At 30.6% G+C, this 23,523-nt stretch overlaps 1 protein-coding gene across 1 annotated transcript in view; it reads left to right on the forward strand.

Annotated features, from left to right (window-relative positions):
* LOC145333232 (uncharacterized) overlaps positions 1–23,523 on the forward strand; it is a 58,739-nt gene that overhangs the window by 30,690 nt on the left and 4,526 nt on the right. The window contains exons 6-10 of the mRNA XM_080178371.1: positions 3,646–3,677; positions 8,424–8,475; positions 9,488–9,550; positions 10,022–10,061; positions 13,633–13,709. Coding sequence (XP_080034497.1) covers positions 3,646–3,677; positions 8,424–8,475; positions 9,488–9,550; positions 10,022–10,061; positions 13,633–13,709 — 264 coding nt within the window. The remainder of the gene's footprint in view (positions 1–3,645; positions 3,678–8,423; positions 8,476–9,487; positions 9,551–10,021; positions 10,062–13,632; positions 13,710–23,523) is intronic.

Raw genomic sequence — 23,523 nt, forward strand, 5'->3', positions numbered from 1 at the left:
TTGTTATTGCATCAAAAATTTCTAAAGGCATTTTATAATGATGTAAAAATTACATTTACAATTCTATTTTGATTTGAACAAGGATGACATCATCCATAAAAGCAAAGATCTGAAACGGTAGGACAAACGGAAATTAACACTTGTAGAGTGTTAGAACTGAATAATCACAATATGAATTAATAAAAGTTGAAGATTGTAAGTAAATTTGTTGAAAAAATGTTTAAATACAGGATATTGTTTAAGGGTATGCTTGGATATTGTTTTAGGACATGCTCACAATTTTAGGACTTGATAATAGAGATGCTTCGCTTATAATATTGTATTTCATTGTTAAAGGAATGAGTATTCCAAAAATAAGAAAAATCGGATAATTTTATTATAAAAAGATTAGTTGTTAAAAAGGTTAAAAAGCAACATGTTAAAAAAGGACGTACGGACATTCTAGTTAAAAATATAGAGTTGCTACGTTTTCTAAATTGTACCTAGCTACTACAGGAATCATCATGCAAAGTTTGGAATCGATAGGACAATTCTAACCTGTTTAAATTAACAAAAAGAGCTATTTGTCTGTGACGGACCTACTAACCGACCCCAAATATAGAAAAGCTTCACTTTAAAAAAAATGTTTAGATAGTAAAGTAGCAATAAACAAGCATGTGTTTGTTCTAAAAAAAAATTGAAAATGTATACTAGAAATGTATATAATGCGCGTATGTTTTTAAAAAATGCTTTCTCATTCGTTGGCTTAAAAACATTAAATACTTGTATCAAAGCTTGATTGGTTAGTTCAAACTAGCAATGTTTAAACTGTTAATAATAATTTAATCTATAGATCTGAGATGGATTCTTAAAAAAAAATTGCCCCACTAATCGCTTAGTGGGGCAAAATTGTTTTCGTGAAAAATCCACCAAAATCACATTAAAAATCTACAAAAATTAAACAAAATCATAAAAGGGTTCTGAACATAAGATTTTATTTAATTTTTGTAGATTTTTTATGTGATTTTTGAGGATTTTTACGAAAACAATTTTGCCCTACTAAGCGATTAGTGCAGCAATTTTTTTTAAGAAACCACCTCTCTGGTAGATTTTTTCATCATTATTGGGGATCGCTACTGTAATTCATCCCAATAAAACTTAATATATGTAGTTAAAGCAAAGCTAAGCTCTCAGAAGTGCATCCTATAATCTGATTTCTGAGTGTTTTATAACTTGCGCAAATGCCATGATTCAGCTAACAATTTCGCTGATGCAACATTGGAATTAAAAGTGTAATAAAACTGCAAAATAGTTATTATGATTAATTGGAGGGGGGGTGGGGGGGGGGGGGGTTGGGGGGAGGACAATAGCAATCCAATCAGCCCTTTTTGAGATCTTGTAGAACAATCGAATGAATCAATTTTCAATATTTTAAGTATTCATTCCAATAATTTTATTTACCATTATAGAGTATCTATTGACTTTTAAATTAATTTAGATTTCTTCCCCCCTCTATAAAATTCACAATTTTTTGACAAAACTCTGATGTACGTCACTGCTATCTACAGATCTCTTGTAAGAACTTTTTATAAGTGATTTCCCTGAAAGAACCTAGCGGACTGAACCCTCCCCCTCCCCCCCCCCCTATTTTTTCCCATTTCCAAACCCCTTAGGGGGGAAGTGGATACTCTAAGCCTAAAGTAATAAACAAACAAACGAAATTCTATTTCAGATCATTTCAATATAAAGGGGCTTCCTTTGCTCGATTTGTCAGTTTGAAAGAAACCACCGCTTCCTTTTATCTTAAACTGAAGAATAAACACTTTTTTAACCAGCAAAGTTTTTTATCAACTCTATCTCTATGTACATCAAATTTTTTCACTTTATATAATTCAAGTCTCTATAAAAGAATTAGCTTTATATTTTAACAAGCTGGGTATGAAAAATAATAGAATTAATAATCATTAGGGTTGTGCCGGATACTTTTTTATCCGGATACCGGATATCCGGCTGATTTCAAATGCCAGATATTCGGTAACCGGCCGGATATCATGCCAACGCCGGATATCCGGTAAATAACCGGTTATCCGGCCAAATTACCGAATATCCGGCCGAATAACCGGCCAAATTACCAGATATTAAAGTAGTAAAAAAAAAATTTCTTCAGAAATCTTATATAAATTTACATAAAGTTAAACTTTATATATATAACCTAAACACCGGATATCCGGCCCAACCCTAATAATCATAACAGTAAAGAAGAACCATATCGGTTTTGCTATCAACGATATCCTTCTATACAAATAAGCAAACTGACATACATCCTCCTTCTTATATGTTATAACCTAATATAAAAAGTAGTTAGGTTTTTTTTGTCTGAAGCTTAAGATATAAATTACTACTGATTGAGTTCTCCATTTAAGAGAAGCTTCACATAGGCCCTGGGTTGGTTTTAGGATATTTTATTTATAGATTTTAAAGCCTACCCACTTCTTAAAATTTTGGATACAGATCTCATACAACCGCTAGTCACTTTATAAAAGCTAAACCTTGTCTAAAACCTGACAGAATCATGTAGCAAAGTCCTTTCATCTGAATAAAACAAGCTAGAAGCACCATGCATTAATATATTAAACATAAAAGAGATATTTAGACAGATTCTCTTATACCACAAGTGGAGTATTTAAACCCCCCCCCCCCCCTCCCCAGAAAGAAGACAATTCTTGTGTGAATCTAGCCCCTCATTGTAATCTACAGAAGGGGTAGTAATTTTGTGTATAATCATTGAGAATATACATCAAATTATCGGCATATCCATTTAGATTCCTTAAAAAACTTATAAATAAACTCAAAACTTTGGATCATCATTAAATTCAAACTTGGAGGGAGGGGAGTAGGCATGATTTAGCCATTATAAAATAAGATATTTTACCAGAGTAAAGTATGGAGACCACACAAGTCTAATGTTGATTCTTTTCAACATTAACAGAAAACACTATTCTTAGAAAGAAATGGTGTATATTAAAATACTATAGACTACAGTAGTAGGTGGTCTGTGTGTAATTGTGATCGGCCAATTAAATAGATTTTTAAGTCGAGTCTAGTTTTTGTCCAGGTTTTAGGCTATTTATTGTAGGGGGTATCTTTTCATTTATATAAAAATTCTAACTTTTAATTATTTGATAAGGAAAATTTTCCCATGTTTGTTTCTAACTATTTATGAGAATAAACATCCATGCATAAATAAAGATAATGATAATGGTAACTGCCGCCTTTTAAAAATAAATCTTTACAATAATTATAAATCACAATTCTTAGTAGAAAAGCTATTTATAATGGATTTATAACCCTATATGGCACGTTGGTCCCTCTGGGCTAATAAAACTGGTTTTAATCTTATAATTTTTCGTTTAATTATCCGCGAAAAGCTGTCTATAATACAGTACGATAAATAATTTATGATTTAAGTGATTGGTTGTTCTGTTAAGTTTATTGTCCAAACGTTTCAACCAATAATTGTAATCTACAGAAATGGTAATTGTATGCAATATGATTTGGGGTGTACGTCAATTTATCAGCCATTGTCTTATCCCTTTAGATCCCTGAGTTACAATATTCTCCGTCCCTAAAAAATAATCAAAAAATATATTTCATTGTTTTTTTTAGTTCCAAGTCAGCTGTTAGAAGCAAAGAATTAGGTAATATTTAAATATTATTTTATTACACTAGTACCAAAAGTTTTATAATAACGTTTTATTATTTATTTGCTTAACAACTTTGGGGACCTCATTGAATTTTTATTTGTTATTTCATTAAATTTAGCGTTCAAACGTTTCAACCACTAATTTTATTCTAATTTTGTGTATCATCATTGTGGAAGCTACTCTATAATTAGTAATGCCCATCTATCTCTCTTTATGAGTAACCGCAATTTTAAGTAAATATTTAGTATACTTTCAGGGATAAGACAATGGCCAATAAATTGATGTAGGTCCCCAATAATAATATACAAAATTACCCCATTTTGTTTGTGGTTGAAACATTTGCATGGTCATTTAATTTAATGAACAAACAAATTAAAATTTAATAAGGTCCCCAATGAAAAAGAAACCGTTATTATAAAACTTTGAGGACTAGTGTAATAAACAGCCCAATATCCCCTCCCTCCCTGACATAATTTACTTGGTCTGTTAGTCATAATACAAATGTTATAATTTTTCATGCAAAGGTTTTGTGATTTTCTTTTTAGCATTTATACTACAATGTAAGCAATCAGAGAGAATGAGAGGGGACAATGGGCTGTTTATATCACTAGTCCCCAAAGTTTTATAATAACGTTTTCTTATTCGCTGGCTTACCAACTTTAACTAGACTCTAATGAATGTTAAAGTTGAGTGTTTTAACCACTTATTTAAATCTACAGAAGTGGTGTCTTGTGTATCATCATGTACATCAATTTATCGGCCATTGTCTTATCCCTTTAGTTCGCTGGTAAGGAATATATTTAAAACGCCTTAACCACTTGTGCAATTGTAAATATCAGGGGAAAAGTTATGAATAAAGTACACAGTTCTTAGGACAACAAACTACAATATTATAGGCGAAACATTTCTATAATCAAGTCCTAAAAATGTTAGTATGTCCTTTAAGCAGTGTGTAACCAATTTACATGGAATTTTGTCAAAACTTACACATTAATATATTCTGCTTATTCAGTTCTGACACTCTACAACCGTTAATGTTCTTTTGTCCTACCGTTTCAGAGCTTTGCTTTTATGGATGTTGTCATCCTTGTTTAAATTAAACTTAGTTTAAACATCAGATTGTTAGTTATCTGCATCAATTTAACTTACTACGAAAATAAAACATAAACACATATTAAAAAAATATTGATTTTTTTGTTAGGTTAGGTTAAGTAGGTAAGAATTATATTAGTTTGAGGGTTCAACATTTTAGATTGATTTCAAAGTCGGTTTATGCGTGTTAAAATATGCATTGTAAAATGGAAAGAAAAGACTCATAAAACTAATTCAATATTTAACAAGAAATGCAACATCCAAGAAAAACAAATAAACATTTTTTAAAAATTAGAATGTTAATCGTATTGAAGATGCTTTTAAATTGTCTGTCTGTCTATCATTCTGTAAAGTCTTTCCTTCACACTGCCATTACTTCCCCTTCCCCTTTTCTTCCCTTCACTTCCAAATCCCTTTTCTTTTCCTTCTCCCCTACTTTTTACACTTCAATGCAATATAAAAAACATGAAAAAATTGCTTGAAATTAAACACTGTAAATTAGGCAAAACTAATCATACAAAGTTTAGGAAGCAGTTTATAGTGCTTAATAAAAAATGACTAATTTTAGGTTAGTATACATTTTACCATTGGTCAATTAAAATGTTTACTGGCCTATCATTGGCCATTTGAATTGTATGATACTATTTTTATTAGACACTATAAGATGCTTCAAAGACTCACTATGACTGTGCTATCCACTGCATGATAGACTCGAAATAAAGTATTACCAAACTTTACCAATAAACTGTAAACAAATATGATAAATATACAAGCAAAATAACAAGTTAATGTTGAATTTCAAATCCTTCTCGTCCCTTCTTAACCATAAAATGAATTTGAAAATTTTGAAAATAGATTTTAATTTCCTTATAAGGATGTTGTTTTTATATGTCGTCTTTATGACAGGTAAATATTTTATAAATATATTTCTTAAATTATATATAAAAGAAAATATTATACAATAATATCAAATTAAATTAAAAGTATTTCAACTTGTTTAATTTTTTTTGGTACTAAACTCATCCCTGACTTGAATGAGAAAAAATTTTTGTTTTGAATCAGATTGCAGAATAAAATGCACAATAGTCTCTTTGTGAGTTTAAATTTATAACATTATTTTTTGTTAATGAATTAATGAAAATTATTTTGTTTAAAATTTGACTAAATGACATCTCGTATAATATACTTTACATTCCATCTTAAAATTAAATCTGTAAGGTGTATATAAATGTTTAGATATCTGTAAACCACCAATTTATGACTATTGATTTTTGATCAGCTGTAGGTTTCAATACTAGAGGTTTTTTTAAGTAGCGCAGCTACTCTAAATCTAGAGAATAAATCTAATTTTGCTTAGAATTTACTTTTAGGTGTTTTAAACATTGTAAATTAAAGATTTTATTTTAATAATTAATATTTTACAACAATATCTTCTAAAAACTGTGAGGAAGTTTGATAAAATTATGTTTTTATTTTGCAAGCTTGTTTGAAAATATTTCATTATTTGTATATTTCTGACAAAATAGATTTTCTGTTTAAATAAATAACATAGCCACAAAAAGGTTTAAGTAGTTATTGAAATATTCTATTACTATTCTTGCTAATTAAATATTCGTTAACTATGTTTAATTTGCATTTTTAAAATAGACAAGAAAAATATACTACTTAAATGCTAATTTTATGAAGTTATCTTAAACCTTTTCCAAAAGTTTGTTTTATAAAACTTTTTTATTTTTCATTGATTTTATTGATTATATAGGTTAAAAATATCAAAAGTATTTTTCAAAGGCTATAGATAAATTTTGATTAATTTCGATTTTTGATTTTTTAAATTTTTTAAAAAATCTGCAAGAATATGCATGTCTATTCAAAGAATAGATTATATAAAAAACAAAATTAAACATATTCAGGCTATCAAAAAGAAAAAAATATTCTTTTTTACCATTAAATCGCAAATATTTAAAATCATTAGATTTTAAGCTTATTTTGCATGGAAACACATTTTTTCAGTTATTTTTTCTCAACAATGGATCTTAAATGATTATTACTGAAAACTTTTATGAAAATGTTATTATCCAAAACTTCAAATAAAGGAAATAATTGCCGTTTGCAAAAATGTGTGCAAAAAGTTGCCAATATCTCGTTAGAAGGGACTTAATGGATTTGAATTCTTACTGCTTATGAGTTAGTGGGCTATAAACTATCAGAAAAGTATCACTTTAAGGTGAAATTTTGAGGGTCAACTTTTTTTCTTTTAAAATTCGCAGTGTATCTTATCGTACAGACGAACAGAATAGAGGCAAAATATAGAATAGCCTCGCTATTGAAAGAGGAGAGGAAATACTCATAAAACTAATTCAATAAGCAATTTTCATCAACTCAATTCTAGTGCCAGAATTTTTCATGAAAAATCAAATGTTTTCCCGGATTTTTTTAGTGGAGCGCGTCTGAGCGTCGATTGAGAAACGGTCATTAAACTTTAAATTCTACTATTTAATAAACACATTTTTTGATTTGTTGGCTTAAAAACTTTGGTTGTTTTTTTGAAATCCTGATTGGTTGATACAATCTAGCAATGTACATACGTTTCCACCAATACTCTTTGTCTACAAAAGGGGTAATTGCTTCAGCCCAACAGATCAAAGTTTTTTAATTGTTACTTTTACTTAATTTCTGGCCTTTAAACTAAACGAATCATGGAAAGTAAATGAAGTAGCTGGTTTCTTTGTATTTTCATGGTAGTCTTTCTCCAATTCTAGCCACTGCACTGCAAGGGGCTCTATCCTATCCTATTTCCTATTATTAATTATTAGTTATAAACATTTACCTAACCTAAATTAACCTATCCAAAGCAACCGTTAGAATAACGATGAAGCCCACTACTTCGTTTTATTTCCATGATCCAAATAAACTTCTATTTGTCTCGTCTTTTAATTCTCGAGGATTTTTCTGAATAGTCTGCAAAAAGTTCGTCTAATGGTTTCCCTAAGAATCTCGCTGCATTTTTTTTACAACATAAGTTAATACAAAAATGTCGGAATAATCGCACATACAAAAAGTAGACCATATTTTACATACCCCAACTTCTTCTATAGCTCTTTAAATATGGCAGGAGCTTCAACCAAGGCTTGTCAACAAACGCATGGATCTAAAACGATAAAATAAGACTATTGGTTGAAAAGTTTGGACACTACTAGTTTGGAACCAACCAATCAAGACAACGAATTAGATTACGTGGTTATAAAACTTGGGTTCTGGTGCCCCTCCTTGACTGAAAATTGTCTAATCTATTATAGCCTAAAAAAAGACTTTTTAGAACTTAAATTTAAATGGAGTGGGAGATGGGGTAACTGTAGCCTTTCCAAATGAATATTTTTACTAAAATTTACAAGATTTTTTTGTTATACAAAGGATGGATATTGATTACTTTTTCTTATTTGTTGGCTCAACATCTTTGGAGACTTTTAATTAATTTTTATTGTTTGGTTTTAGACGTTTCAATTACTAATCATAATTATCAGAAGGGTAAATTTGTATATAGTCATTGAGTATGTACATCAATTTATCTGCCTTTGTCTTATCTCTTTAAATATCTGCTTATTATGGATGTTTTAGTTCTTGTTTATATTAATTTTTCATATTTTCTAGGTGAATTGAGACAAGAAAAAAGAACGGAAAGCATTGTTTCATCTATGACAAGGTGATTTCACCGGTTTCCCTCAAAATGCCATGTAGAGGACATAATCCCCCCCCCCCCTCCTTTAGTTTGATATAATTGAAAAAAAGAGGCTTGTATTTTTTTATTTCCTTTGGATAGGTTAGGTTAGAGCAACACCCATCCTTTTGCATGTGTTAGAAAAAAAACACTACACCTACCAGTTTTTAAAATATTTAAAAAATAAGTCGTAAGGGGTTTAGTGCTCGATTGGCACAAATTTTTTTTGTTTGGTTTTCCTGGGAAGAAGAAATATGATAATTTACAATGAATCCCATCACATTTGTTACAGTTAGGGAGTTGAATCCATTTTTATAGAAGCAGAAATATAATCTATGATTATGGTTTGGACCCTCTAAAACTGTAATCTACCCTTCCACTTTCCCCTCTCTTGGTGAAGATATCTTCACCAAGAGAGGGGAAAGTGGAATCTTACATTTCAAAAATCGTATCGGCGTTGAAGATATCTTCACCAAGAGAAGGGAAAGTAGAATCTTACATTTCAAAAATCGAATCGGCGTTGAAGATATCTTCACCAAGAGAGGGGAAAGTGGAAAGGTAGATTACAGTTTTAGAAGGTCCAAACCATAATCATAGATCATATTTCTGCTTCTAAAAAAATGTTTTCAACTCCCTAACTGTGTTAGGCTTAATTTTTTTTTATTTTTCTATCAAATCTATTTATTTATTTTATTTCCATGCAAAATGCTTATAAAGTTATTTCTTTAACACTTCATTCTTCTTTACAGTTTGACTCCAAAAAAGTATTTTTAAGGGTTTGCAGCCCATATTGTTTACATCTGATATATATATTCTGGTGTGGAAATGTATAGAGAAGAAGAACATATGCTTCTTTTAATAATTCATCAAGATTATATGCGCTGTAAACCTTACAAAATACTTTTTAGGGGCCACACTAGTGCGTATATAAATATGTATATTGTTAATTTTTTATTGCTGCGCCTTTTATAATATAAACGTAATCATTCTTGTTTAGATATCAGTCCTACATAGAAAATTTGGAAGCTAAAGCCAACAACTCTACTAACTATCAACAAAGGTGAATAGTTATTTATCTCATCGTATTATAGACAGCTTTTTGCGGATATTAAAATGAAATGAGATTAAAACCAGTTTTGTAAGCAACGAGGGGCCGAAGAAACGTGTTAAAAAAACTGGTATTATTTTATAATTTTAATTTTAATATTCGTGGAAAATTGTTTGTATTTTGATGCTATACATGATTTTGCAGTATTACTGAGAACCCGTTCGGTTTCGATGCCGTACTGGAATTATTTTTTCTCTTAATCTTTAGTAGCTAAGCTACTGTATAATTTATATTTGTCGGTTGGTCTAAAGATTTTTTAATGTAAATATAAGTACTTGGATCTTACAGCAGATTATCATGTACTCTAATAAATTGTATAATAACGATTCACCCCATTACACAATCCCCTCCTTCTGGATGAACAGGCTGACCAATAAGTGACAGGGAAAACAGCAACCTTAATTGTTTTTAAATTTTGTCTAGGTCATATGCTGATAGAAATAACGAGCTTAACAGAAAACTTCAGGAAAAATCTTTTTTTAGATTTTAAAAGCGAGGCTTTTCTATAATTAGGGTCGGTCCGTCCGTCCGTCCGAGATAGTTAGCTTTTATTCGTTAATTTAGGCATGTTAGAATTGTCCTATCGATTTCAAACTTTGCATGGTGATTCCTGTAGTAGTTAGGTACGATTTAGAAAGCGTAGCAACTCTATAATCGTTACCAGAATGTCCGTGCGTCCATTTTAAACATGTTGATTTTTTTACTTTTTTAATAACAATTTTTTATATCACTCGATTGATTTTTTGATTACTGATTCCTATTACGATAAGGTACAATATTATGAGCGAAGCATATCTTTAATCAAGTATCAAAAATGTCAGTATGTGCTTAAACAGAATTCTGTATTTAAGAAGTTTTGCAACAAATTTAAGTATAATTTTGTCAAACCTTATATTTTCATATTTTGTATATTCAGTTCTGACACTGAACAAAAGTTAATGTTCGTCTGTTATATCGTTTCAGAGCTTCGCTTTTATGGATGTTGTCACCCTTGTTGTTTATATGTTTCGCTAACCAAAAGTTAAAGTAAAATAACAGAGGGGGAAAGAGTTTGACAACTGTATGTCCTAACCCCGTGAACCATGTACCGACTTTCATTGGGCCATTGAAATCAACCAATAGCGTCAGAAGTATAAACGCAGCCAATTCACTACAAAAGAGCAAAAGGCAATTTGCTTGCAGACGAAAAAGGTCCCCAAAACTGGATCCACAAAGTTGTCTGAGTTATACATCTATACTTAATACATTTATTAACACGAACAATTGATTTTTTTTATGAAACGTTTCATATCAGTCCTTGTCAGGGACAAGGGAAGGCTATTCTGGCAAACAATGCTTTAGAGCTGATTTCATAGATTTCCAGTTAAAACTAGATGATGAGATTATGCAACTTTTGGCAGAATTTGATAAGAATCTCAAGCATTATTTTATTAGTTTTTGCTCACTTTACTACAAGCCATGCAAAAATGAGAGTCAGAGATTAGTTCCATGTTTAGTTTTGAGATGAACGAGTTGAATAATGCTTTTTACATATTATATATATTTTGTCTAAATCATAGACTACTCGTAAATTATATGTTTAATAGTGAACAAAATTTATTGAAAATCCCAAAGAGTGGATAGCTGTAATATTTTCAAAAATATTTAAGATTGTTTAGATATTTATCTCATCTAAAAATTTTACATAAAAAAAGTTTTTACGACACCTATCAATAAAATTCTGAACTACATAACTATTCTTTTCCAAATCCTAAATTTTATAATATATGTTGTGGTTTAATTTGGTATTTCTTGACAACTTCTTGCCTCTAATTGTGAAACAAGTTGGAGGGAAGTGGCGAAATGGGTAATGTAAATTAGAAGCTTCCCTGAAATCATGATTTATTATGTACTGCAATACTAAAAACAACCAATCTTCTCCGAATATTAACATTTACAAACTTTTCACAGAATTTAAAATATGGGGAATTTCCCCCACAGTGCCTTGTAGAGCACAGAATCCCCACTTTCCCGACCATTAATTTAAAACAAATTGTAAACGACCAAAGGTGAGGGAGTCTTGGTATAGCATTAAAGAAACCAAAAGATATAATTCAAATAAGGAGGGGGATCAGTGCTTGATAGGCAACTTTGTGGTAAGGCACCAATATATGTTTTTTTATGATTTATATTAAATTAAGTTGATCGTCAAATAGAATTTAGTTCTTTATGTTTCTAGGTCATTTATTTTTTAAAAGAGAAGCTTTTCTATAATTAGGGTCGGTCCGTAAGTCCGTCCGTACGTCAATCCGTTACAGTTAGCTTTTCTCGTTAATCTAAAAAGGTTAGGATTGTCCTTTCGATTTCAAACTTTATATGCTAATTCCTATAGCAGTTAGGTACAAATTCGAAAGCGCAGCAACTCTATAATCATTACTAGAAAGTCCGTACGTCTATTTAAAAGAAGCTTTTCTATAATTAGGGTCGGTCCGTAAGTCCGTCCGTACGTCCATTCGTTACAGTTAGCTTTTTTTGTTAATCTAAAAAGGTTAGGATTGTCCTTTCGATTTCAAACTTCAAATGCTAATTCCTATAGCAGTTAGGTACAAATTGATAAGCGCAGCAACTCTATAATCATTACTAGAAAGTCCGTACGTCTATTTAAAACAAGCTGATTTTTTACTTTTTTTACAACAAATCTTTATATGTTCAAATAATCCTAGTCATCTGATTTTTTTAATACTGATTCCTATTACAACAAGGTATAGTGTTATAAGCGAAGCTTCTCTATAACTAGTCTTAAAAACGTTAGTATGTCCTTAAACAGTAACATGTATTTAATAAGTTTTGCAACAAATTTACTTACAATTTTGCATAGACATATGTTCAGTTTATTCAGTTCTGTCACTCTATAAGTGTTAATGTTCGATTTCCTTCCAATTCAAAGCTTCGCTTTTATAGATGTTGTCATCCTTGTTTTAATAAGTAATGAGCAAAGGATTTTATTTTTGAGCTTTAAAGTAAGATGTTTTTAAGTTATTGAATCAATTTGAAACTTTTACTTTAACTTGCTCTAAAGGGTTAATTAGGAAGTGTTTGAAAATGAGCCAAAGTAAAAATTTGTCAAAATATTTTGTTTTTTGTCTTTAAACAGTTAAAAATTTTATGGGTAGGAAAAATATTTAAAGATATTATTTTTGGGAAGTATTTAAAAATGTTTTTTTAATCTCCCTACTGTGTTATTTTTTTTAAATCGGTCTGCTAATAACATTAATAATCAGGGTTCGGCAGCCGCGCCTCAGCCTCACTTTTAAACCTGCTTGTGAGCAGAAAAAGAAATTTCAGAAAGAAGGATTGTCTGCTAAAGAGCAGTTTTATACATCCAGCTGAATATTATAGTATTAAAATGACAATATCACTGAGGCTTACACGCGGCTTACGTGCGGCTGCCGATCCCTGTTAATAATCTACAAACATTTGATGAGGTTTAGTGAATTTAGATTAGCGAACTTATACTCAGACATAATTACTACAAGCCCCCTTTAATAATAGTTGAATCATCAATAATATTACACACTCATAAAGGTTTCGTGATTAGATTGCGTGATTTTAATAGACTTTTTGGTCAGAGAATACTTCCCTTGTCCCTGGTCCTTGTAAGGTTTTATTGTATTTTGGGTGGCTTAAGGTACCCAAGAGTTATGGCCCCTTAAAGAGTACCAAACCATCGAAAGAGAACATTTTTTAAACCAAATTTTCGGTTTATAAGGATGGCATTTTCCCTTTTATATGACACTAATGGCAATAGATGCAGTAAGTAAACTTACAAAAAAAAACAAATGTATCAACAAGAAAAAACTTTTTATAGGCACTATTAAAAATGATGCATATACTGGCCTACCATTGGTCAATTACATGTATATACTAGCCTGTCATTGGAAATTAAGTCTGTGTATAAGCCTATCATTTGTCATTTGTATTGTATGACGTCATTTTTATAGGCACTATTAAGAGCTTCCAATAAAAACTGTATCAAAAAGATTTAAAATTGTTTGCAGGAGTATGATGTGAGCACAAACACTTTGTGTAGAAGAATTCCACAATATGAACCTGACTCTAATTATTACCCAGGGTATTCAAGATTAATTAACAATTGGTGATTGCTATAGAGTGGATTCGCAGGTTATGCCTAATTGTTCCTAGAATCACTCTTCAAGCTTTTGACAAAAAAGGGTGATTTATAGGTCTCTTCTTATGAAGTAATCTGCATTTTGTAAGTTCTAAAGCTGTAAGACGTTTCTAACGTTTTGTGGTTAGGTTACTAACCCCCATTTTGCTGCCCTAACCCTGCGGGACTACCCAGTACTTTATATAACTTAACCTAACCTAACATAAACCGACGGACCCCCCTCAAATATATTACATATGTTTCAAAAAAAGGGGGGGGGGGAAATGTGCATAATTGGTAACTTGGAGGTAAACAGCCAAAAAATATTGAAACTAACAAACCCTATCTTTACATTAGAAGCGCAACAAATAATAATCTACATATAAATTATCATGTTTTAAAATTTACATCATCTATAATTTATTAAGTGTGCGTATATTATGTATTTTCAGGGATATAGAGTAAGCACAATGGATAAAAAGTTAATCTTTTCCAATACTAGTATGCCTTTGTTAGATTTTATATATTAGCTGGGATCTAAAGGGTTAAGAGATTTGAAGATAAGTTTGTTTACATCCCCAATGATAACACACAAAATTACACCTTATGTAGACTAAAAGTCCCAAAACTTTGGGAACTAGTGAAATAAACAGCCCAATGTCCTCTCCCTCCCTGACATATTAGAGATGTAGATTAGTTTTCCAGCCACTGACCTATCCTTGCACTTCTGAGATTTCTTACTTTTTACTCGCTTGTAACTTGACCATCTAGCACGATGTATATTAAATAAGTGGCCTTACAAAACTACCATGTCTTTACCTAAAAATCGGGCCTTCAGGTGGACTATAATAGGGGTGAGGGGATGCCGAAAACGCCCACCCCCTCTATCTCCCTTTGAGGTCAAAAATTTCTTTTTACAAAATATTTTTTTTACTATACGACAGTTATTTAACATCGTTTGTTTTATGCCCTTTTTTACTCAAAAAACGGTTATTAAATTTGTGTTTTTGCACTTGAAGGACAATTGTTTAAAAGAATATTTATTTTTAAGTAAATTGTTTTTGAAATGTTTCAAAATATGACTTTTTAGCTACGGTTATTGTCTTAATAAGCCTTTCAAAATTTGCTGGAGACCTGCAGGCCAGGATCAGCAACCCATCCCTCCTCCCTTTGGACGTAACTGACCCCTTCCCAAAGAGATATAACCTAAGCAACAATTTCTAAATCATTCTCGAAATTTGGCTTTCGTAATTTTGCTTGGCTGTGGGAAAACCGTTTCTCGTATTCATTCGAATCCGGTGGATAGGAACCGGTTCTCATCCATACGAAAAAACTATGTCTAGCATCGTATCATATCCAGTTTTCTACGAATATAGAAATGTACAATCATAAGATTAAAACTAGTTTTTTTAGCCGGTGCCTTCGGCAACACGGGGCTAAAAAAAACTAGTTTTAATCTTATAATTTAACATTCTATATCCGCGGAAAGCCGTTTATAATACGATACGAGAAATAACTATTAAACATTGTTTAAATTGAATAATTTAGAATTGAAAAGAGTTTTGTAAGCAACACATATTAGTCAGGCATCTAAAGAGATAAGACAATTGACGATAAATTAATGTACATCTCCAATAAAGATACAGAAAATAAGTCCATGTGTAGATTAAAGTTAGTATTTAAAAATCAATAACAGTTGCAAAAGTTGTTAATCCAGTGAATAAGAATACGGTTATTATAAGACTTTAGTAACTAGTGTAATAAACAGCCAAATATCCCAACCCTCAATGCATATTAGTTATAAAAGTTATAAGCTGAGGTCACAAATTAATGTTTAGGTGTTTTAGGTTTTAAATATATTAGGTTTTTTTATATGGCGAGAGCGAAGCTTTTCTACGCCTTTCAAACGTGGCATGATAATTCCTATAACAGTTAGGTACAATTTAGTAAGCATAGAAACTCTATAACATTAACCAATACTATAAAGAAAATAATTATATTTGTTTTGTGAAAAAAGTTTTGTTGGGGTTGGTAAACTAGGGGCGAAGGCACTAGTTAAAAATAAAACAAATAACAATGTTCAAGACATTAAAAAGTAAGTACCTTAAATTAAAAGAGTTAAGGATAAGGTCTTGATAAATGGCAATTGTTTTAAAAATGGGGAAAACATTTTTGGGGTGTTTCAAATGCACAGTGAAAAAAACTGTATAATGGACATTTATTGATACAAAAAAAATTGCAGCGTTTTTTTCTATTTTTCTTTCTTTTAAGTATTTTATAAAAAGCTACCCCTGCTAATGATTAAAACTGTGTACCTTGAGGTTAAAGGTTCGAACATTTTATAAGTGTTAGATAAATAGAATTGTTTTATACCCAATTTATGAAATTTTCTTCTAAAAATCTGCATCCAAAAATTGTTTTTCTTTCTAAAATCTGCAGTCAGCCACTGTTAAACTTCGTTCGGGGGCGACTAAATTTTTATAATGTTGTAAAATTTAAGCTCTTATAGTGCCTATGAAAAAATGACATCATATAATAAAAATGGCCAATGATAGGCCAATATACAAATTAATTTACCAATAGCAGGCCAGGATACATTTTTATATTTTTGAAAAATTTTAACGTGTTTAAAAAAAATTAAATTAGTTAGGAAAACGTACACTTCATTTCTATCTTGGGCAAATTAATATTAAATGAATTCTATATTTTAAAAACTCCTCTCTTCATCTTCCTTTTACCACTGTGTTTCTTAGTTAGGTATAGGGATGTTAGTCCCCCATTGTGAATGATTTAGAGCCGTGTAAACATTCGCACACTCATTTAAATTTACATATATTTATTATACACTCATAAATTACACTAACATACATTTATAAACAATGAGCTCCAGTTTCCAAATAACTTCGCTTGAGTTTTTATTAAAAGAGCCCTATTTCAAAGTTAATAATAGTTATTTCTTTCATCGTAGTATAAACCGATTTCCGCGGATTTAGAATGTACAATTATAAGATTAAAACCAGTTTTTTTAACCCCGAGGTGCCGAAGGCACCGGCTTAAAACTGGTTTTAATCTTATGATTGTACATTTTTATATTCGTAGAAAGCTTGATATAATACGATGCTAGACATATAATTTTTTCGTATGGATGAGAACCGGTTCCTATCCACCGGATTCGAATGAATACGAGAAAACTAAATTAATAATCTTAAGGAATGGGACAATGAACAATAAATTGATGCACAGTGTACATCCCCAATGATAATAATTAAAATTAAATAGATTGAAATGTTTGAAAACAATCAACCTTTAATATTAAAGTAAAAGAATAGATAGGGCATGAGCTATTTGTAACTAGATCCTCTGATTTTGTATTGTGTCTTTGAAATCAGCTAATAGGTCAAAAATATATACACAGTCGAGTCCCTACAAACAACAGAAGGCAATTTGCTAGCAGACTAAAAGGGTATCCACCACTTGGGACAGGTAGTTGTCTTAATCATGCATCTATACTTAAACATTTATTTATTTCATTAAAGTGCCTAAAGCTTTTTAATCTGATGATGAGCACTTTTATTTTTACTTCTATTTTTTTTCATGTAATTTACAGGTTTTTTTATTTGAATTTTTTTAAAGGGGTCTACTCCATGGGTGAAAATAAGAAGAAGATACACTACCAATACTAAGTGCCTGGTATACATTTCTATTTGAGCGAGAGGGGACAATGGACTGTTTATTATACTAGTCCCCAAAGATTAAAAATAATGTTTACTTGTTTATTGGTTTAACAACTTTGGGGACTTTTATTGAATTTTGATTGGTTGGTTCATAAAGTTGAGTATCCATACTTTTCAACCACTATATGTAATCTACAGAAATTTGTGTATCATGCATTAGGGATGCTCATCAATTTCTTATGTTTTATCCCTTTAGATCCCTGGATTTCTATACATTATGTTTCTTTGTGAAATACAAAGTTTGGTTATTACTTAGTAAGTTCCCTCAAAACTACTAGTAGACCCTTGAAGTACCCCCCCCCCCCACCCTTCAGCAAACAGTTTTAAATCTTAATTAACATTATCTAACTTAGGGAGCAGGCATTTGACTGTAAATTATACTTTTATCTTAAGCTTTAAATATAAACACGATCTCTTTTTCGTAGCTTAAAAACTTTGGGAACTTTTATTAAATCTTATATATTTGGTTCCAATTATCATACTCCAAATTTTTTAACCAGTAACTTTAATCTACAGAATTACATTATTCCTGCATTTTCTTTCAGTTAGTTTTATATGGTCCACTTTTAATTTGAAGGAAAGAGCCTATTATTTTGAATATAATCAAATTTCTTAAGTTATAGTGTAGCTTCGCTATAAAATATAAATCATAATTTTAAAAGAGGACTACCACGTTTCATAAACTGTTGTACCTTATTGTCATTGTTGTGACCAATTAGACAAAGATTGTGCAATCAAAGGGTTGGTATGAATAGTTATGGGACAAAACAATGAAATAAACATCTTCATATAGAAGCAGTTTAAGAATATAAATTTTAAGAAAGATTTTAAGTAGTCTTATCTTGATATGCTTACAATAAATCAACGTAATATACTTATTACATATAGAGAAACAATTATGAATTTGATAATTTTTTATGATTGACCACATATTCTCTTCTTTATTTTTTATGACAACGGAACATCTTCTATATAAATAACTTTGTCTGTTTGTCCATTTATGTGTTTTTTGCTTCGCTACTATAAAATACATTTGGTATTCTTTTTGGCACCCTTGACTCCTTTATTTAGAAACTTTTTTCTGTAGGTACTCCTTTACAATATAAATCTCTAAAAGTTGAGTAATTTACTTATAGAAAGCTATCAGCGGATATTAAATTGATATTAAAAGGCCCCGGTCTACCAAAACTGGTAATAATTCTATAATTTTTATTTTATTATTCGTGGAAAATTGTCTATAAATGATTTTTAAGCATGTCTAAGAACTGGTTCTAATCTAGCGGATATTTCTGTAATAGCTTTCTGTAAAATATTTTAATTGGTTATGCCTCTATTCATATATATTTATTATGGTTAAAGTTGGCGGGTAAAATGTATTGTCTTAACCAGCATCATAGGTTTATCATTCTTGACACTTATACATTACTGGATATATAATATACGTGTGGATATTATGCCAGGAGAAAATTTTCTTCAATTTAGACACCATTTATGTGTCATTTTGTTCATCCAGTATGAGGGGCGGGGATGAAATAAAGTAGGAGGATGGGCAGAGGGGTATTGTTACTTTAGACAGCTACGTGTTTAAATTTATTAGAGTACATGATAATCTGAAGTAAGAACCAAGTTATAATAAATCCATTTATGTTATCATTCTCGACACTAAAACATTCAATTCTGCGTGCGACTTTGTACAAAATAAAAGCCTCTAGTTGAATAAGTTCATAGATGTAAAAATCTAAATTTTAAAAAGTCAAACTATCTTATATGAAAGTGACATAATCTATGTCTGTTTCTGTGTGGATACCACTAAGGCTAACTACTAAAACGATACGGTTCTCTCTTACAGTGTAGCTGTCCTGGGAAGGTTTATAAATATTTCATGGGAGGGTACCACCACCCACACATGAGAAATCAACCCAACATTTTTTTTAATTTTCTTTTTAAATCATTACCCGCCCCCCCCCCACTCTAGTAATCTAGAGACTAAATAAAGTGTCGAGAAATTTTAAAATATTCTACTTTTCAAGGAAATTGATCTTTATGTTTACTTTAATGTACCTTTTTGTAAAGAAGATTTGAATAAGTTGTATTTATTTTTCATCTTTAGTGAGATAAAAATATGCATAATATTCCAAAAACGTTTGCCAAAAAAACTTCACACAGGGCTAGTAGCAAAATCTCTTATTATTTTTACTTATTTACATACATAATTTCATATAAAATGTTCATATAAGCGAAGATTAACTAATCACATACTTACATTTTGAGACAAAATCATAAAATAATACATGCTGAAAATATAAAAGTATTCCCAAACATCCTAAGAATTATGAAGGTCAAAGACGATTTATAAGAACAATTTGTGTCACTATTATTATTTACTAGTGACTTCGCTCCAAAAGGGATTATAAAGGCAGTAGAATAGCATAAAACCATCTTAATCATCCATATCCATAAAATCATTTATATACGATAAATAACCGACCTGGAACCTATGTAATTCTTCCCTCAAAAGCTAAATAAGTGGTTAACGAGATCTTGACGGACATACGATATACTTTGTCCATTGTAATTGAACTAAGAAAAGAAGTAAGGGGTTTTATTGAAACACTTCTCGTAAGACAGGGAATATTCTCAGGGAGTAAGGGAGGGGACAATGGGCAATTAATTCAATATAAGAGTTATCAAAGAAAGGGCATGAAATCCAGTTTAATCCAATAAATTTGTAGGAAATTATAAAGGGATTGTTAATTGAATAATAAATTTCTATAGCGTCATGTAAAGTGAAATCACAACTTGTTTTGGATGAAATATATTGAGGTTTTATGGTGTGATTTTTATATTACAAGATTATTGGACCCGGCCAGCTGCTAGCAAGAATATGACTGCCCCTTTTTATTCTGTTTATTTCCCTTGCCCCTTGTCCCCACCTCCCTTCTCCCTTCTCCCCGTCTGCTACATTCCAAACTAACACAACGAGTAGTTATTTCCCTTGCCCCCACTTCCCTTATCCCTTCTCCCCGTCTGCAATATTCAAAACATACATAACGAGTAGCGGCATTTCATGCGCAAGTACCCAAACTCAGTCAGTAACTGCTAAATTCTTGCACATTCCCTTTAAGCCAGTACCCAAAGTCTGAGACTCCTAAAAATTGAATATTTGATCCATTGTCCCCTCCCTTACTCCCTGAGGAATATTCTGATTTGTTTCTATATTGACATAAACAATAGGAAAGTCATAAATTAGGAATCTAAAGTGATAGGACAATGGCTGATAAATTGATGTACATCCCAAATATGATACACAAAATTACCCCTTGTGAAGATAATAATTTCTGGTTACAATGTTTATAAACTCAGCTTACTGAACAAACCAATCAAAATTCAATAAAAAGTCCCCAAAGTTGTTAAGCCAACCAATGAAAATTTAAAATTTTGGGGACTAAAATAATAAACAGAAGAAGGTACTTCCCTGGTCATAATTACTGATTAAACGTTGCAAAATTAAAACAGTTGTCAATTAATTTTATTATAATTTTTTTCATGTTTGAAAGCAAAGAAACCTTTAAATTAATCTATTAGCCATCCTCCAAAAAAATATAATTTCTGAGGATGAAATAATAATTATGGGACCACTGAATGGACTAAAACCTAGCTAGCTCTTCATAAAAGTACATATAAATAAATCCAACTATGTGCATATTTTAAAATTAAAATATATTGTATTGTATGCAATTAAACAGTATTAAAAAGTGAAGTTTTGAAAAAAGAAACAAACTTTTTTCTCCTTAAAAGTAAGAATATTTGCATTTTGTGTAAATTTTTATCCTTGCTTTTTGTCTGCCTGTTTGCAAATTTAGCCCACCCTTGAAGTGTGCGAATAAACTGATAAAATTAGCAATGATTAATGGTGGTAGGGACAGTGAACCTGAAAAAAAATTCATCAAATTAATTAAAATTTTATCCATAGATCAATAAGATTCTAATTGCATTAGCTTGATCAAGATAACTTTAAAGTATTTGAAATAGAAATCTACTTCCTTCAATAGAATATGTTTGGCCGTCCATCCAACAGAATCAATTTGCAAAATTTGCTATAACTTCCTTGTTTTTTTTTTACAGATTTTGATATTTTATTTTTTCTCATTGTTTTACTTGTTATTGCTGCTCTACTAACAGATATAATTGTCTTTGTTTATCAAAATCTTATCTATGTTCCAGGTTCCAGTGATTAATTTATGTTTGTATCAAAGTGCATGTTTATTATAAAGATATAATTTTCAGGAATTTAAGAATATCTATAATACAAAGTAGAACAATGTCTGTCCTTTTGTTTATTTGTTTGTACCAAAGAATTTGGCTAACCGCTGAACCGATCTGTTTCTCTTAACAGGGTAGCTTCTCATAGATCCCGGGAAGGTTTATAACTATTTTGAGGGAGGGTACCACCAACCTCCACAGATAAATCGCCCCTAGAAAAAATTTAACTACCAATCCCCCCAAAAAATATCTCAAATTAAAATTATTTTTTTACTTTTTTTTAATATCTAAATTAAAAAACAAGTTTTGGGATTCATCTTCCTCTTTCCCCCCTCAAGTGCCCCTAGAGCCCTCTAGGGGTGAAGCCGCTAGTATAATATATAGTAGAAGTTTTGTCAAAAGTATAATAACTCAGAAATTGTTGGTCAAATTTGTTTGTATCTTTTAGGGAAGCTTTTTTTTTATGAATTAGTTAGTTAAGAAGCAAATCAATCATTTCAACATGTTCTAGTGATACAACACGAAGCTGAACAAAAATTATCATTACCTAAATATACAAAATCCACGTTTTCATATCTTTCCACATTATTTAAAAATTGCTGAAAAATTATATCTATACCAATCCCTTAAACCCTAACATGGAGCTGCCTGGTTGCATATAGACATTAATTAATTCTTAACTGGCCAGCCATTGCAAATTTGAGCAAAATCCTTCTAAACAATAAGTGGTCTAATAAATTACTCCCTTCCTAATAATAAAGGTATTTTGTATGCTTCTCTAAGGTTGGATTGTGTTAGAACCCACAACCTTATCAAAATTCTTTTTGGGAGTTGATGGGAATTAATTTCAGCCTAAAACAGTTTAGATAGTTCCTACTGCTGCTATGTTGAATACATAAGAATATAAATCAAAATAGTCAAGAAGACTCCCACAGAAATAAGGTATTTGTGAGTTGGGAGAAGGGAGAGAAGGGTCAGGGGTGGTCCTCATTATTTTGGTCAATTTAAGTTGTTTTAAGTTTATTTACTTTAAAAATTAGTTTGTCTGCTAAGAAAGAAGAATGACTCACAAATGTAGGTTCGAGTCTAGGCCAAAATGAATTTCATAATAACCTTATAACCTTTATTACATCAAGATTATAATTATTATAGAGCCATTATTAAAATTGAATATTGTCCATACAATAGTCTACTTATATTAAAAGTCAAATCATCCAATTTTTCATGTAATACCTCTTTCTATAAACAGTTGGGGAGTTGAATCCATTTTTATAGATGCAGAAATATAATCTATGAATACGGTTTTGACCCTCTAAAAATATAATCTACCATTCCACTTTCTCCTCTCTTGGTGATGATATCGTCAACGTTGATACAATTTTTGAAATGTACCATTGCACTTTCAATAGAGACGAAACTGGAATGGTACATTTATGTTTACATATCAGCATATACATAAACATTGACATAATAGTAATGGTATATTCTAGTTATTATTTTTATTTGACATAAATTCTTTAAATTATAAATAGTATTTTATACCTTCCTACAATTAACATAATTTAAAAATAGTATGATTTCAATTATATTGATATTAAAAGTGTAAACCACAATTCCAGTATCACCTCTCTTGAAAGTGGAATGGTACATTTCAAATATTGTATCAGCATTCAGGGAGTAAGGGAGGGGACAATGGATCGAATATTTAATTTTTAAGGAGTCTCAGACTTTGGGGACTGGCTTAAAGGGAATGTGCACGAATACAGCAGATTCTTACTGAT

Source organism: Acartia tonsa, chromosome 12, assembly GCF_053477335.1.
Source record: "Acartia tonsa isolate MP-2025a chromosome 12, ASM5347733v1, whole genome shotgun sequence".
In the NCBI taxonomy this organism is placed as follows: Eukaryota; Metazoa; Arthropoda; class Copepoda; order Calanoida; family Acartiidae; genus Acartia; species Acartia tonsa.